General features: G+C 43.2%; 1 protein-coding gene across 1 annotated transcript in view; it reads left to right on the top strand.

Annotated features, from left to right (window-relative positions):
• Window positions 1-4004: 4004 nt before the first annotated feature.
• pdzd2 (PDZ domain containing 2) overlaps window positions 4005-18496 on the top strand; it is a gene marked incomplete at both ends in the record, with an annotated part of 86217 nt that continues 71725 nt past the window's right edge. The window contains one exon of the mRNA XM_080531550.1: window positions 4005-4600. Within this exon, the coding sequence (XP_080387676.1) occupies window positions 4005-4600 (596 nt within the window). The remainder of the gene's footprint in view (window positions 4601-18496) is intronic.

Genomic DNA, 18496 nt, shown 5'->3' with positions numbered 1-18496 from the left:
CCTCATTGCTATATTGCTATAGCATATTCATTCAATCTAGACATATATACTGAGTTACTTAATATATACATTCTATGGTTGAACGACATGTTTCCTGTTATCATCTCTGAAGTGCCTCATCTAACAAGACATGAATTTTAGTGAATTTACTTAGTTATATTCTGGGTCAAATACTGATGTAAAATACAGTACATAATAAAGTACATAACTCTAACCCTTTATATAGCTGGGAGTTTGGACTATTAGTTTGAATTGTTGTACTAGGCAAATTTATTTAAGCAAAGCTCAAGTATTTGTAATGATGTATTTTGATCCAGGTCTACTTTGTGTGCACAAATACGCACGGTCATCTGAAGTATGTCCTCTCCAAGAGGAAATGTTTATCCTAGTGTTGAAGTGGAGAGGAGAGGAAAGGAGAGAAGATAGATGGCACCACAAAGGCCCATCTTATTTGGAGCACAAGCCTTGGTTTGTAATTTCACTGTGGTTCCCCGCTAGCTGGCGTGTCTAAATGTGCCTGTAGATGTGGTCGTAGAGGACTTCTGTCCATGGTTCAGTGGAGACGTGAAGGATCTGTCCAGTTCCATCACTTCAAGTCAGCTGCGGAGGGAATCATGCTCCAAATACTTTTAATGGGGCGCTGTAGCCATGTTAAAGGGATAGTTTGCCCACATTAATTAGCCTCAACTTGTGACTGGGAACTTGGATATTCAATATTCTAAAATGTGGGATTGTTTACGTAGCTACAGATTAGCATTGGCAGCCAAACTCTGGGAGTCTAGATAGGACTCCTGTTAGCATTTTAAGTCCTACGTAACGTAACTCTGAAGTGTTACTATTGTTCTGTAATCTTGAACACAGGTTGGATATTCTTCACCCACTCAAAATGTGTGTCCTTGGTAGAGCTCTATACTGTTAATAAGTATCAGAGTAACTGTACTAATTTCTATGTTTTAATCTGCCATGTAATGTTTTTTGTTTTTCACTATAAGGCTTATAGTGGATAGCAGCTACAGTGCCCTGCATAAGTAATGGGACAGCAAAGCATTTTGTTTTGTTGTGGCTCTTTAGATTAAAATGATTTGTAGTTTTGCCTGGGGGCCTGGGGACCTAGATGAACTGTACTGCTCTCTAGGCTCTGCTACCCAATAAAGAGGGCAATACCACAGTGCCCTGCGTACGTAATAGGACTGTGAAGCATTTTTTCTTCTTTCGGCTCTTCACACCAAACATTTGGATTTGAAATCAAACAATTACTGTGAGGTTGAAGTAGAGATTCTCCGATTTTGATAGTATTTGTGTACGTATTGGTTCCACCATTTAGAAGGAAGCCATAATGAGGCTAAAAAATCTGGAGAAAAAAAACCTGAAACATCGCCAAAACCATAGGCATGCCAAATCAACATTTTGGGACATCATTAACAGCTGTCCCATAGATCAGGGACACTCTCCCAGGAGGTAGGTGTGACTGTGTCAGAGACTACCATCCGCAGAATACGTCACCAGCTGAACGACAGAGGCTTCACTGCCTCCAAGGTGGATCTAAAAAGGATAGTCAGGTAACAGATTGCAAAAAATCGGACCTAAAAAGCCTGAAAAAAACGGTCTTGTGGACAGATGAGATGAATATTATCGTATACCAGAAGGATTGCAAGAGGGAAGTTTGGAGAAACAAAGGATGTGCCCAAGATTTACAGCATACCACCTCATCTGTGAAACATGTTTGAGGGGGTGTTATGGTTTGGGCATGTATAGCTGCCACAAGAACTGTCTTAACTCATGATTATAACGGCTGACAGCAGCAGAAGAATCTATTCTGAAGTGGATCTGTAGACATCTTGTCTGCTCAAGGACGACCATATGCCTCCAAATTCATTGGATGGCGCTTAATCATACAGTAAGACAATTACTCAACACAGCAGGCCTGGCAGAGCGTCACCTGAGACAATGCCCAGCGTCTAGTTGGGTCAATAGATTGCAGACTTCAGCAGTTACGGTATTCCATGCAAAGGATTATCAACCAAACACTAAACTTGACTGCTAGATTTGGACATAATATGAATCTGCCCCATTACTCTTGGTGCCCTGAAGTGGGAGGACTATGTATGAAATGTGTTGTCGTTTCTAAATGTACACAAGTACCCTGAAAAAAAAGCTGATAATCTATACTTAAACCTCATGGTAATTGTTTGATTTTAGATCAAAACCTTTGGATTTTAGCGCCAAAAGAAGAGAAAATGCTTCACTGTCCCACTGTTACTTCCACAGGGCACTGTAGTTGGAGGTAGCTCAGCATTGCTTCCTCAGATAATAATAATAATAATAATAATAATAATAATAAATAAATAAAAATACTACTAATAATAATGTATTTATTTGTATAGCACTTATCCTGCAAACGTTGCAGTACTCAAATCATTTTATAATCATAATTGAATTATTATTATTACCGGTATTATTATTATTATTATTATTATTATTAGTTATTTAAAGGCAAGATATAATACCTGAAAAATCTTGCACCAGTATGACAACAGCCCAAACCTTTGAGCTGTTGTGGCTATTGAATATGGTTGAGAGTAGCATATCAGACATATAAGAAGGTTATATTGTGTGCTTAGTATACCCAATTACTCATATCTGTAACTTCAATATCTGTCTCATAGTATCTAGGGCTATTATGGACTACTTGCATGTCATCTGTTTACAGCTGTGGTTCCAGGTAGCAGGTTTCTGAAGAAATAGATATAGGATTAGCTTAACCTACCCATTGTCATAATTGTAACCATTTGGGGAAAAGCAAAACTGACTACAACATACTGCTATGTATGGTTAAACCAGCCTTCAAAAGAATATCAGTAGTTGCTATGTATGGTTATAAACCAGCCTTCATAAGAATGTCAGTAGTTGCTATGTATGGTTATAAACCAGCCTTCATAAGAATGTCAGTAGCTGGTTCGTATGGTTATAAACACCAGAGATTAGAAGGTCAGTCAGTGCTGTATGTGCTATGTGGTGTGTACAGTGTACAGTGGTGATAGTACATTGCAGTGCTACTGGTTTATTGTGTGATTGTTCAGCTTGCTAGTGGTTACACATTTATAATCCTTTCGAAAGAGTTCGATACAGTTATTATCCCCAGAATGCAGTGCATCTGACTTTGTCTAATGGTCACCTATAAGCATTTGTGGTTTCTGCACGTATAATCACCCTAAGCATGTTGGCACAGTATCAGTTAATATGGTATACTCTTCCTCTATACTTTGGAAATTGTTTGGTTTGTATATTATACTGTGGTGATAATGTCTACCGTCCTGCCCCTCCACTTTGTAGCTTCGTAGTTAACGATCCATGATCTCTAGTATGAAATAATATGTGTGATACAGTGCAGCTAAAACTCACCAGACCGCAGATTGTTGGCAGACCTGAGGAAACTGCAGGAGACATATTGTTTAATGGAGCCTTTGTTTCTACGCCTCTGATGTGGATTTCTTGTTTCTTTTCTCTTTAGATGAACGTCTGACCCTCTGCAGAAGCCAGCGTGTGTGTACGTGTTAGTAAACACACACACACCCGTTGCCGTTATCAGACATTTTCCACCCCGATTAGCTCAGAATTCTCTCAGCCAAGCGTCTAATAGCACGTGCTCTCCAGTTACCCCACAGTGTTTAAAGAATTGACACACACACACGCACACACACACACACTTCCCCTGCTTTTGTTACGAGATGACATCATGGCCCAGGGGGTGCTGAGCGGAACGGCGGGAGACGCTGCCACCGCCACTGCTCTCGCTCTGACACCCGGGGGCCTTGGAACCTTTTAAGACCTCGGTAGAGATGGAGGCCACCCTGTCAGCCCCAGCCCACAAAGCTTGTGTCTCTGTCCGTGCTCGGATTAACTGTCGGCAGCCCCAGCCCCTCTCCCAGCCCGAGCCCTGGTGTCGGTAAAGGGGGCCCCCCCCGACCCAGGATGCAGGGGCGCTCCAGGCAGACCCAGCCAGGATGCCTATCACTCAAGAGAATGCCCTGAGCCACCTCCCACTGCTGGAGCACTGGCTCGGGGTCCAGACCAGATACCAGGACCACCAAGACCACTACCAGGACCGGGACCGGGACCGAGAGCAGTGCCACTACCATGACCGGGACCGAGACTCGTACCAGGAGGGGGAGGGGGATGACGCGTGCACCACGGGAAGCGGAGACATATCCCTGTGCCAGGCCGCCATCCAGAAACTAGTGGAGTACATCCAGCTGAACTTTACAGAGGGAGAGAACGCCCTGCCCACCATCGCTTGCAGGGACGGCGTGGACGCCGAGGTGAGAGCCGTGTGCCTGACCAAAGGCCAGAACGACGGCGCCGAGTTCGGCCTCAGCTTCGGAAACATCCCCATCTTTGGGGACCCTGAGGGGAAGAAGAAGGGAGGGAGGAGAAGGAGGAGGAAGGGTGACCAGGGGCCCATCCTGGACGTGGGGTGTATCTGGGTGACGGAGGTGAGGAAGATGAGCCCCGCGGCGCAGTGTGGGCGGATCAAGCTTCGCGACGAGCTGCTGTCACTGAACGGGCAGCTGATGGTGGGAGTGGACGTCACCGGAGCCAGGTAAGTCCCCTTTACGTCAGCTACACTGGCTCTGTTAGAATGTGTGTGGCAGGGTTGGGGTCGGTTGAATTCAATGTCGGCATTTCTTTTCAATTATTTTTCAGTCAACTTAAAAGGAGAGGCTTTTTACATAAAACGTGTTTACAGTTTTGTCTTTGGAATTCTTCACCCAAACCCTGGTTTGTAGTGTATACATGCCTAGTACGGTATGGAGTACATGTCTAAGAAAAAAACATATACTATTAAAAGGGATGGTAGGTTCACACTTAATTGGTCTGTTTTTACAAACTGCTTGTTAAGAATGATGAAATACTGTAGTTTGACAACCATGAGTGAGCAGTTTATGAATCATTACATTACATTTATACTATATGATGCGTAAAATCTATTAATTTTGAAGACGTGAGGTCTTACACATTGAACAGCTTAACAACTTGATATTGTTTTATAAGTACACTTTCAAATATACGGTGCAGCATTTGGGACAGTGATACATTTTCTTTCCTTTTGGCTCTGTACCCCAAAAGTTTGGATTTTAAATAAATTACTATGGGATTAAAGTAGAGATTCTCAGATTTTATTTGAATGCATTTGTGTACTATACATGTTGGTTTGATCATTCAGAAATTACAAAAAAAAAATAAGCATAGTCCCCATATATTGGTGTACCCAAAATTAATGGGACAATTGGCAAGTCAGGTATGTTCCCTCACATCATTTGTACAGACATAAGAGAGCTGTCACTGTCTAGTATTCTAGGTTTTGCATTTGCCTTTGGTTTTCTATTGGTGTCAGTCAACACGAAGACCAAAGAGGTGTCAATGAAAGTCAAGGAAGCCACATTAGGCTGAACAATCTGGAAGAAATCTGAAACATAGTCAAAACCTTAAGCTATCCAAAACAGTTTGGAACATCATTAAAAAGCTCAGCAATCACAAACGAGAGAGTAGGCCTTGGCAGACTTCTACAGTGGATGAAGAATGCTCACCATAATTAAAAGAAAACCAAAAAACAACTGTCCCACAGATCAGAACTCCTGGAGAGTGTCCCTCAGTCTGGAGATCTGCACAATACTTTCCCAGCCAAACTACAGAGGCTTCACTGCAAAGTGCACCACTAGTTATCCTGAAAAAGGATAGTCAGGTTACAGTTTGCCACCGAGGCTCCACAGCGACCGCTCTGTTCGTAACTTATCCTAGAATGCTTTTTTGTCTTGTAGCTAATAGTGTCATGCAATTTAAAACAGAGCTACATAGTTTGTGTTTTGAGCCCATGGCACTTGATTGCAGATATGATGATGATGAAAACCTTTATTGTCCCCAATGGGGAAATTTTGTTGTCAAACAGCTTAGTTAGGGCAGACAGAAAACATTCAATAAATAAATAGATAAAACAGTGCAGGCTCAATAAGTAAAAAGTTCCAAGTTCCAAAGTTCCAGCTCCAGGTCTCCCCCACCCTGCAGGGCCTGGTTGTAGAGTCGGAGTGCAGCTGGAACAAAGCTGCAGACTAGCTAGCTCGCTTGAATAAAGTTTGATGTGTCTTTTGTATTGACAGGTGGAGGCCATTGTAGAATCTTCTTGTCGGTAATTAGATGGAATGGATCGATCTATTGAGGATTCGTGATCTTAAATGCGTTGTGTCATCTCAGATAGATCAGGTGTGCAGCATACACGGATTTGACAAGTAAAATAGAACGTTCAACACGGGTCGGAATCTCTGTACTTTAAGATTTATTAAGACAGCAACGAATGGTTCATCAGCACAGTACCAGCATTCGACATTCGACGACCTCATTGTGAAATACAGACAGGTTTAAATACTCTCCATGTTATCTCAGATGTTACGTTTGTGAATGAGCTCACCCTCTCTGCCAAGGACAGATTGACTCCTCGGCAGCAACTTAACCCATCTACCTTTGACCACCCTCTGTCTGTGCCCTGGCGCCTAACACCCCCCAAGGTCTTAAGATAACAACCCCCGAATCTGTATATTGTGGCGTCATTGCTAACCGTGAAGATCAGGCTCACCTGAAGAATAGAATGGAAGAAGCAGAATGTGTGTGTAAGTGTGTGGGTATCAGGCACGTGCCGTGAGCTTTTAGATTGGGTAAGCATAAGATATAGACAGTTTCAAGGAAATGCAATTGTGATGCCCTAGAACCCGCTAATAAACTGTAGTGTCACTTTGTGATCAGATTACCAAAAACAAAAAAAAACAGTTGCCAGTTTCGACTATATCAGGGGTGCTCATTGTTCAATTTTTTTTGAACCAAGATCTTTTCAAGTAGCCAGCCTGCTGAAATCTACAAGTCCAGTTTCAACATCGCAAACGCACACATGCACAACACAGACACACACCGTTTCCATCCTCCATAGTAAACTCACAACACACTTTCTTTTCACACTTTGTCACATAGGCACTTGACATCACATCACAAACCCTCCCTCTCTATCTCTCTCAAACACTTTTGGTCCAGAAGGCACGGACAGCAACATTAGGCCTATCTCAGCGATTGATTAAGCAGCTCTCTGATTGATTGATTAAGCAGAGGAAGTCTTAAATAAGAAACCATAACCAGCAGCACAGCAGTACTCAAACCATATAAACAAGCACAGATCGCCACCAGCCTCGCCAATCATATAAATCATATAAACCGCTCATACCAGGCTTGCTGGAGCCCCCTATAGCGACTCTCCCTTTCTGGGTGTGAAGATCGGTGAGCGGTGGGTTCGGCTGGCTTTTTCCAGTCCAGTCCAGTCTACGAAATCCCTTTAGGTCGCTGACAGTAATGTCCATATTCACAAAATCAAGCAAGTTATCCTTATTGATTATTATTATTTAGATCGTTTGAGCTAGGTAGCATAAGCTATTCTGCCGGACGAGAGAAAGTAGTGTGAAACTTAAGTGAACTTGAAAGTGATAAGAGCCAATCAGTAGCTCTTATCGGAATGAAAGAACTACTGATTGGCTGTAAGCATGCTTACCCTGGCCACATTAAACAGCGGGCTGAAGCATCGAAAAAAAGAAAAAAGAAATGTTCACGCATTCGAATGTACGCGAGGGAAAGCAGAGAGAGAATTGCTTATAATGCAACGCAATGCAAGCAGAATAGCGAGTGCTTACTCCTGCAGGTGGCGTCAAAATGAATGACTCCTGCTGCCCTGGGACCTAAAATACGACTCTTTTAATGAAAACAAACGGTTACATGCACTTTTATTTTAATATTTTCACTGTCCTTTTTTATTTTTTCGTTGGGTAAGCACTGCTTACTCTGCTTATATGGACGGCACGTCCTTGGTGGGTATGTGTTATGTGTGTGTCTGAGTGACATGAGAATAGAGTGTGTGTGTATGTGTGTATGTGTTATGTGTATGTCTGAGTGACATAAGCATATATGTTCTAGAAAACCCCATGGAGATCCTACACCATGAAGCTGTCATGCTTGTGTTAACTTGGCGTGAAAGTCATGTAGCTAGGCTAACTAGCTAGCATGCTGGTTATCTGGTTAGCTGGTTATGTTGTTGGGCTTTAAGGTTAAACTGTTATTGCTGTAGCTCGCTGCACTCATCTTGCAATGCTGTTGTCGAAGTGTGCATTGTTGGTGGTGTGTTGGTGTGTAAGTGTACAGCTAAACAAGCTAGCTACATTGACATTGGGAATGCAGTTGAAGAAGTGATTCTGCATGCAGGGTCATCATCAAAATGTAAACTAAGGGGAAAATGTGTTTTAACATGCAAATAGATCATTTCTATGACCTGTCTTCAGTTGTGCTTGTGGAACTGCATAAAAACTGCAAAAAAAAAGAAAAAGTGTGAAAATCGTATCGTGAACCCACTATCGTGAATCGTATCGTATTGTGAGTTCAGTGCATCGTTACATCCCTAATTATAACTGTTGATGGCAGCGGCAGAATGAATTCTGAAGTGCATAAAAACGTCTTGTCTGCTCGAGAGCAAGCAAAGGGTCAGCCAAGTCAAATGTTTGGGCAAAAAGACAAAACAAACAACAACTGAAGATGGCTGCAGTACAGAGCTTCACCGGAGAGGATACCTGCCGTCTGGTGGGGTCAATAGGTCGCAGGCTTCAGGCAGTTATTGCAGATTGTCCACCAAACAATAAAACACAAGTGCTTAATTTGGACATTTGATAAATCTGTCCGATTACTTTTGGGTGTACAGTACACCCTGAAATCTATATTTTTTAAATGGTGTAATTTCGAATGGTGAAACCAATACACAAATACCATCAAGTAAAAGTTGAGAAACTCTACTTTAACCTCACAGTAATTACCTCACTACAAATCATTTACACTGGGCTAAGCATACTCATTTTAGGCTAATCAATTATCCCTCTGAGGGATAGGGTTAGAGCTGCACACACACAGCCACCCACCCAGACAGACATGAAGGGAATGTTTGGGGTTGGATCTAACCATCCAGAAACACACTCGCTTTCTTTCTCTCTCTCTCTCTCCATCTCTCTCTCTCTCTCTCTCTCTCTCTCTCTCTCTCTCTCTCTCTCTCTCTCTCTCTCTCTCTCTCTCTCTCTCTCTCTCTCTCGTTCACACTCGTTCACACTCACCAAACAATCCAGTGGCCTGAACATATGTACATAGCCCACAAGTATGGAGACTGCCAATTACTGCCAATATTATAATTAACAAATAGAGTACAATTTATTATCCACATCCACACATATCCACATATGTTTTGTATTTGTAAATCATATTTTTTAATGTTGTAGTAAATTAGGCTATATTGTTTAAGGATCTTGGTACAGATTTGTGAGTTGTACTCTATTTATTCATTTATTTACAACAATATTGTCAGTAATCTATCTCCATACACAAGGTATGAGGAAGAACTGTCTTCAACTGTATCAGTGCAGCTTTCTGTGTGAAAATAGGACACAAACGTTCCAAAGTGTAACTTTTACATAAAACATGCTTGAAATCGCAGCAAATATAAAGCACTGGACACCTTATCAACCTTATAGAGGATCATTTCATCCTAAAATTAAACTTTAGACTGTGTATCTGCTGACATTGTCTGAATTGCCTGTGTGTCTTACAGGATGTGAGACCTCTGTCACCATGTGACCTCAGGGCTTCAAAAGGAGACAATAATTGCACCTTGTCTTCCTTGTGGACAAACAATGGGATATGTTTGGGAGGAGGTACAAAATCTGTCTAAATTTGTCTTCCACCCACAACACGGAAGGAGGGAGGGAGGGAGGGAGGGAGTGAAGGAAGGAAGGAGATTGGGAAGATGTGTTATTTATGCAAGCACAAAAGACATTTGGTTATACCCGAACAACAACAGCACTAGCAGTAATCTAAAATAACAGGTGTCTTCACCTGACTGAAGCTGCTGTGTCTTCACCTGGCTGAAGCTGCTGGACACATAGAGCAGTTTTGTCTTCAGGCTTCGTTTTAACACTACAACAGCCGTGCCTATTTTACCTACGTAGAGCCGCCTTGGGGGTCAAATAGGCCCCCTTTTTAGAATGTAAACCTGCTATCTACACACAACGACCACTAGTTGTCCGTCTTGTTTTTTAGCCTGCCTCCTACACAGAAAAACGGCAAAATAGCTTCATCCTAGCTTATCCTGATGTGATTTAGAAAATGTAAGGATACTGGGTGGTAGAATGCACATATCTAGGAAAATCATGAAAGGAGGGTCCTGAAATTAGATTTTCGAGTGCAAAGATTTTTTTTTTTTACTCACGGGGTCACCACACACTCTTCTAGTGTTAACAGGCCCTGTATTCGTCCCCAATCATAATGGGTTGCGTTCATGTTGTGTCCGGACATATGAGTTCATTTACATGCCACAACCTGTGATAAACTTTAGCCAGTTAGCTTCTGATTGGTTATCACCTAGCACTGTTGCCGGCGACTTAGAAAAAAATAAGATCTGGGTCCTATTTCATCTGGTCGCACCACTAGCTAGAGCGTCATAGTCGAGGGTCGTATCGCCCAAAGTCTCAACAACAAGTCCTGACAAGTCGCCATCTCCCATTGACAATGAATGACCACTAAGGCGATGATGGATGGATTATCAGGGATTGCCAGTCTTCTTTCAGCTTGTTCCTGTGGGAGAACCCTTTCTATAGGGACAAGCTGTAAAACCCTTTTTGGTTCTAGCCGGCAACTTTTTTTTCTTTCTAAGGGGGTGTTCTCACTAGAACATTTGCTTCACTTGAAACGGAGTTTAGGATAAAGTTCGCTTTGCTCTGCGTCGTTTGGAGCTGTGAGAACGCGCATTCGAAGTCGCTCCCGGAGCAAAGAACCAACGGATGCTCCGCTTGAAAAGGGTGGTTTCACTTCGCTTAGAAACGACGCATCCATCACTTTGCTTCGCTTTGCGTTTGGTGAGAACGCTGCTCGAGGCAGTCCATAGGAAAGCAACAGCGCACGTGTGTTGATTTGGATAAGAAAGGGACGAACGGGCAATTTTCTATTTTTCTGACCAATCAACTACCACGTCTGTTGCTTCGATTGCGTGCTTTGATTGCTTCAATGACGTATGTTACTTCGTTTACATAAAGGGCTGTGAGAACGCCAGAGAAGTCAGAGAAATAATTTATGCAACAATGTTGCGAACTCATCCACTTGCTCCGGGACTCGATTCGGACCTTCATGTGAGAACATGACCTAATAGTGCATTTGTAAAAGCACTTTCTCAGCACTCGAAATGCTCTACATTAGGTTAAGTTCAGTGCCCTAGTTATAATTTAAGAAAAACTCTATTTTCCTCTATCTTAAGTGAAAGACGTTGTGCAGTCCTCACAAACCTGGTGTTCTCACAGACCACAGGAGAGGCCCTGGCTCATGCAGAGTGGGCTGTGGAGAAATTGGCTGTCTCGTTGGAGGGGGTTCAAAAGTGCTGGGCTGGGTTAAGGCCTCGCAAATGAAAAGAGACGCATGATGGAGCGTTTCTTTATCATCAAGTGCTTTTCATGTTAATGGTTTGGGCGAAACCCTTTGGTCCAAAACTCTCGCCACAAAAGTTCCCCCAGTTTAATATGTCTTCTTGTAATTCTTTTTTTCTTTTTTGCCTTCTCTGTATTTTCCCTTTTCTGCCCCGGCCCAGCTTCTTTCTCTGCTTCATGGAAAATAGCTCTGCGGACTTTCTCAAAGAGGCTGTAGCAAAGTGTTGGTGTGTGGTGTGGATGAGGACGGTTTCAAGTGCTTTGCGATGGTAGAAAGATGGACAATAAACAATGAATTTAGGATGGGTTTAGTGGTACTACCACCAACAGTTCTTTCACACGTAAAACTTCAGTGGCGATAGAAAAGATAGATATGCATGCTAAAAATAAAACATGCATACACATTTCTAAAAAGGGGACATTTTACTGCTCTACAGCAACAAGCAACAAGTCCTCTCAAACCCATTTCTTAGACAGAGCCAAATGGTTTGAGATCTCAGGCCAGAAGTACTCTTACTTACGTACTCTTAAATGTTCTGTAAAACATTATGCATTAGTTCTGTTCATGAGGCTCCAACATCCAACCAACCTCTCTGCTGCTCAGACAGTAAGAGTGATCAAAGGCTTCTATGTTTTAGTGCTTGTACTTGGTGTTGTCTTTGAACTCGGATATGTTTCCCCCCCGTCCCATCGGCCGTCAGTAAGATGTAAGATGCGGTTGGCTGAACACACACACACACACACACACACACACACACACACACACACACACACACACACACACACAGTGAGAGAGAGAGAGAGACTGAGCAAGAGTATCTAGATAGAAAAAGAGGGGAAGAGAGAGATCTGGGTATCTGGGTTAGATATTGTGTAAAGGAGAGAGGGGCAAACGTTGGTGGAAAAACAAAGCAGTCTGTCCTGACTGGGTTCTGACTGGGTTCTGACAGGGTTCTGGATCGGCACTGTTCTCATCCTGGGTATCTGGGTTAGATATTGTGTAAAGGAGAGAGGGGCAAACGTTGGTGGAAAAACAAAACAGTCTGTTCTGACTGGGTTCTGACTGGGTTCTGGATCGGCACTGTTCTCATGGACCTGTGAAAAGGAACCCAGAATTTTCCCACAACCAGAGAGGCAGCAAATGGTGCTTTCCCACAAAATGATGACTTTGTCATTAAAAAGAGTTAGAGCCTTACGAAAAGATAGAAGCCCAGTCTCTTGCTTTGAATCATCTGTTCAAATGCTTTTCTTTTCTTAGTCATTGTGGTCTCAGGATCACAGATGTTTAGCATCAAGTGTGTGACTCTCAGGCAAAAATGACACCTTAAGCTTTACTGGCTTCTCAAAGCCAGACAATTGATTTGTTTTGGATTAGTGGTCCAGAAACACAGTGCTGGAATGGGCTTTTGGAAGGGAGGAAAGGTGTGCTTGAGTAACTAGTGTTGATTGGTTTGACCTTCATACTGTCATGTTATACTAATAATATATGCCATTTAAGCTGACGCTTTTATCCTTTTTAAAGTGACTTACATTGCAGTGAGTGCATTGAATTTTCAGTATATACGGTCCCAGCAGGAATCGAACCCACAACCTAAGCGTTGTTAACGCCATGCTCTACTATTTTTTTTTATTCTTTTTTTTTCTAATGGAATGATATGATGCAATGGGTATTACTATGTATTACAGCTACTTCACTTAATGTACGGTGGAGCAATAACGATACATACAGTGAATGCAGAAAATGTCTGAATGAAAAAAACATGAGTTCACATTAAAAGCCAAAGCCTAGTGGGTCCCATTCCCCTCTAACAGGATCTTTGAGACTCAAGCCTTGACCAGATAGACTGCATGCTCTACTAACTGAGCCGTCTGCTGAGCTATCAGACTGAGGTACAGTATATTGCTGATCTCACGGTTGTCATAACACTGGTGATTTTAAAACATCAACCATTCAGTTGCAATGGTGATTGCAACACGGTATCTTCTTTTTTCGGAAAACCAAATTAGAAAATGTTATTGATGCATTCGACTTAATTAAGTATCAGTTAGAAGAGCTTGGCGTCTATGTAAATGCCAATGTTGACATCATGCCCCCCTGTACATCATACTGTACATGCCCTGACTGTAAACTGTGAACCTCATAGTTCCCCACTTGCCCCAACCGCGCTCCAATCACACTCTCCAATCTAAGCTGCACAACCACAACAACAGACCCCCCCCACCCCCAGGGCTACCCAAAGCTGCCCAGTGCCCACAGATGGGACGTGGATTAAACCAGTGCAATCCGGATTGACCGGTATTACCGTCTGGCTGCCCAAGCACCCAGTTTTGTTTTGTTTCACGCCAAATTAAATTCCTTTGTATGAGCGGCTTTGGGAGTGATTTATAAGGACGTTTCCTGAGGATCGGAGCAGGAAAGTGACAGCTTAAAGTACAAGTTTCTGAAGTGTGGTTTGGTAAAGTAGTACTACTACTGGCTGTGCCTGCTTTGAAGGGGTGTGGTAGTAATAGTGGTGGCACTTTGCTTTGACAGCCCTTATAGTGTGACCACGGTGAGGTCTCTGTTTTTCTGTCTGTGTGTGTGTGTGTGTGTGTGTGTGTGTGTCTCTCTCTCTCTCTCTCTGTTCATTCTTTAAGGAATCTGTGGAATTCGGTGCTCAAATTGGGTGTATATAATATAATATATTACCAAGTCACATATTTCTTATTTAAAGCGTGCACCACAGAACTCGCCCTGTACTCCATAGACACTGTAACATTCTTCCCTTCAGAGAGTGGATCTGTGTGGCGGTAATCGAATCAGTCATTGCAGGTGCTCGTCGGCCATAACTCCCATTATGAATTACGCCATCACTCCCACTCCCACATTCACTATACATTTTCAAACCTCTCTATTGTAATTCAATTTGGCTTTCATGAGGATGTTGGTGTTCTACATCCTGAACTACCCTTAAAACTGTACATGGGACCTATATCTACTGTACATATTATTTTGATATGAATGCTCATATATTGACTTTTCATATTCATATTCATTGCACGTGTACTGACTTCATGTTAATGTACTTATTCTTAGGGCCAATCCCAATTCACCCCTACGGCTTCGTTTTCACCCCTATGGCTTCGTTTTGCGCGTTCACGTTTAGGGGTAGGGGTGTCCCAATTCATATTTCATCGAGCCATGGCTTCATTTCGAGGGCTAACTATGGCTTCATTTCAAGCGATTCCAGGACCAGACTAGCTTTGAAGCCGTAGGGGTACGCTACCCCTTGATTCCAGGATGCATTGCGAATCATCTACAGAAATTTTATGTCGCTCTATTCAATGTGGAAATGTCATTTTACTTTCTCTGTAATTACTTATTAATAAAGATTTGAAAAATTATGATAACCATCTTATTATCTTAGTTTCATGTCATTACAATGCATTATAGACCTTTTATTTATAACAAGCATAACAAAAAAATTGCTTTTATGTCGAGGTGCTGTGTCTAACGTTACAGGCTGATTTGTGGACAGTCGCGCATATGACATATTTCCATGTCTGATGTCTAATGTCTGATGTACTAATGTTATTTCAATGCATAGACCTTTTCTTTACAACAAGCATAACAAAAAACCGCTGTTATGCCGAGGTGCCTATGCGTGTGCCTATGCTTAACATAGAACGTTCCACAGTCCAGCGCGCTCGGGTTTAGCAGTAGAGGACTGGTAGCCTACCTGATCACTTCCATTAGACTACCAAAGCAGGACACCGGAGCACTCATATCTGCGCGTTTGTCACAGGGTGACAGTCACCCTGTTCCTCTGCCCCGGCGTCAGTCCAATGGAATCGTCAAGCACAGCCTTCCCCATAGAAATACATCGGTGCGCGATTAACATTTCAGAGATGTACAATCATGTTTATTTAGAAATAAATTGTGGTGTTTGACAGCGGATGATGGTAGACATATTTAATGTAAAGTTATCTATCTAAAGTTATCTATCCACAGGCTGATATGTGCATGATAAGCGCGAATTCCCCCCCCCCTTGGTGGTATATGACGCTATCTGTATTGCGGCACTTATTATACCAAAACTATCTAATCCGAGCAGTTGTTATTATGTAATATTATCGATGGATGTGCCATTTTTGATGGAGGGCAGTGAGCGGGAGACTCATCAAGGACATTGTGGTATTCTGTAGTAAGAAAGTACGTAGTTAGGAAAGAATGAGACCGGGAGACACGCAGCTGCTGTTCACTTCGCACGTTTATTCAACTCCTCTTCTTAACATCCGTCAGTGCATACCTCACTTCCGTCACTGCATACATCACTATCATACTAGCGCCCACTGGCGGTATAAACAGGACACAACATTTCCCCCTTTCTTAAAGGAATTACAGTACTCAAAGAATGCAATATTCTGTAGACTGGTGTCAGTACAATTGAAATAAAATGAAAACTAAGGAAATGAAAATGAATGAATCAGCAGAATGAATAACAACAATAAACAGTTTATGACAGTGAAACATGAAATGAACATTCACTTTTGTCATTGCATTGTAGGACCTTTTTGTACTAAGTTAGAACCGTGTTCTATCCTACCCTTTTAGTACGTTCTCTACGGCACAAAGTCTACCAGCCACCTAGGTGGGTTTCTGACTCTAAGGTTCCTTCTTGGACCTGGTTCATTAAACACATTCTCTGTCTCGGGCACCATGAACTCCTCTAGCTCAATCTCCTTTTCACCACTGGTGCCAGACAGAGCATCCTTGGGGAAGCGTGTAAGCTTGGATGCATTCCATTTTCGACCATCACTGAGCAGGTATGTATTCTGTCCTGCTTTACTAACTACTGTCAGCGGTTCTGTGAATCTTGATGATCCCTTTTTTACATGCTCCGGTCTGCGGACACGTACGGTGTCATTCACTTGGAACATGGGCACTTTCGCTCCCCTCATTCTGTCTGTGTACTCCTTACTCTCCTGTTGCTTGCGTCTCACTGTCTCCTGCACTTTCTCATGTGACTTAATTTGGTGTGAGACAGGGAGTACATTTAGTTTTGTACGCATCTTTCTGTTCCTCAGCAACTCAAAGGGAGTAGCTCCTGTAGTAGCATGCGGCGTAGCGCGATAGTTCAGTAAGAACTCTGTTACTGCATGTTTCCATGGCTTGTGCATTCTCTCAGCCGTCTGAATACACTCTTTGAGAACTCGATTAAATCTCTCAATAGCCCCGTTGGCTCTTGGATAATAAACACTGGAACGCAGGTGCTTTATCTCTCTCTCTCCCAGAAAGCTTGCAAAAGCATGGGAGGTAAACTGACATCCGTTGTCAGAGACCAGGAAGGAAGGGTTACCTTCACGACTAAACACTGTAGTCAAGAAGCTAATAACCGCCTCTGTAGTTACAGTAGAGACAAACGCCACCTCTGGCCACTTACTGTAATAGTCTGTGAGTGTAATAGCATAACGGCAGTCCCATGTCGCACAGTCAAAGGGACCAACAATGATAATGGCCACCTTCTCCCATGGTCCACCTGGCAGTTCCACTGGGGTAAGTGGTGCAGGCGCAGTTTTGGCTGTTTTGTCATTGTATTGACAGGGTACACATGAGCCTACTAATGTCTGGACACATCTGTCCATTTGCGGCCACCAATATAGCTCTCGTAGTCTCTGTTTAGTATGCACTATTCCCTGATGCGCTTCATGAGCTAAATTTACAACTTTAGACCGTAGTGTAGTAGGAACCACCACCCGGTCGGGGCCTCTCATGACAAGTAGTTCATCCACAGCCAGTTCATCTCTCACTCTAAAATATGGAGCAAGTTCCTTTGTCATATTCTTACTGCATTTTGGCCAACCTTTCTGTATCTGCTGTCTCAGTTGAGTCAGTTCAGGACAGGCCTCACAGGCAGCAGTGAACTCGGTCACAGATATGGCATGTGAGGAACCTGTGAACACAGTAGCCACCATGTCTGGCTCCTCCTCCACCTCTCCTGTCGAAGGCAGAGGGAGTCTGGACAAGCAGTCAGCAGTCACATTACGTTTCCCTGGATGGTAAGTGACATCATAAGTAAAGCATAGTAGACGTGCAGACCATCTCGCTATTCTCAGACCTGCGCGACCCGTACCCCTGGAAGTGAGTAGGGTTGTCAACGCTTGGTGGTCTGTGCGTAGGACAAAACGATGTCCCCACAGGTAGGTTCTCCACCTTTCCACCGCCCAAACGCATGCCAGCGCCTCACGCTCGACGGTAGAGTACTTTCTCTCTGCAGGAGAAAGTGTCCTGGACGCAAAAGCTATGGTTCTCTCTGTATTGTCTGGGTGAATCTGGCTCATTACAGCCCCCAATCCATAGTTAGAAGCATCGGTAGTGACATAAGTAGGTAACTCAGGATCATATAATGCTAAGGTAGGACTCTCAGTAATCAGTCTCTTAACCTCAGTAAAACTGGACTCTGCATCCGCTGTCCATTCAAACTTAGTGTCAGTAGATTCCCTGAGTGTAGCACGTAGCGGTTCCACCACAGTAGAGAAGTCAGGTATGAATTTACTATACCACGATGCAAGTCCTAGGAAGGACCGCAGGGAGGATGTGTCGTGCGGGGCAGGCGCGTTCGCCACAGCACTGACCCCGTCTTGGTCAGGATGAAGACCATCTTTGGACACAGTGTGGCCCAGGAAGCGCAGAGCTTTCTGGTTGAACTTACACTTGTGCATGTTCAGTTTAAGTCCCACTTCATTTAGAGCATGTAGCACTCTCCGTAGGCTGACATCGTGATCCTGCTGTGTGATGCCGTAGCAAATCACATTATCCAGGTAGGCCTGTACGCCTGGCAGGCCTGTCAGTACAGTCGACATCATTTTCTGAAAAGCTGAAGGAGCAGAAGCGAGGCCAAATGGCACTCGGCAGAAACGAAAGAGACCCTCATGCGTGATAAACGCAGTTAAATCACGGCTATCTGGATGCAATGGCA

The sequence above is a fragment of the Nansenia antarctica genome, assembly GCF_963989245.1.
Source record: "Nansenia antarctica genome assembly, chromosome: 5".
Lineage (NCBI taxonomy): Eukaryota > Metazoa > Chordata > Actinopteri > Argentiniformes > Microstomatidae > Nansenia > Nansenia antarctica.
The sequence above is the reverse complement of the archived record's forward strand: the minus strand, read 5'-3'. Positions and strand labels throughout refer to the sequence as shown.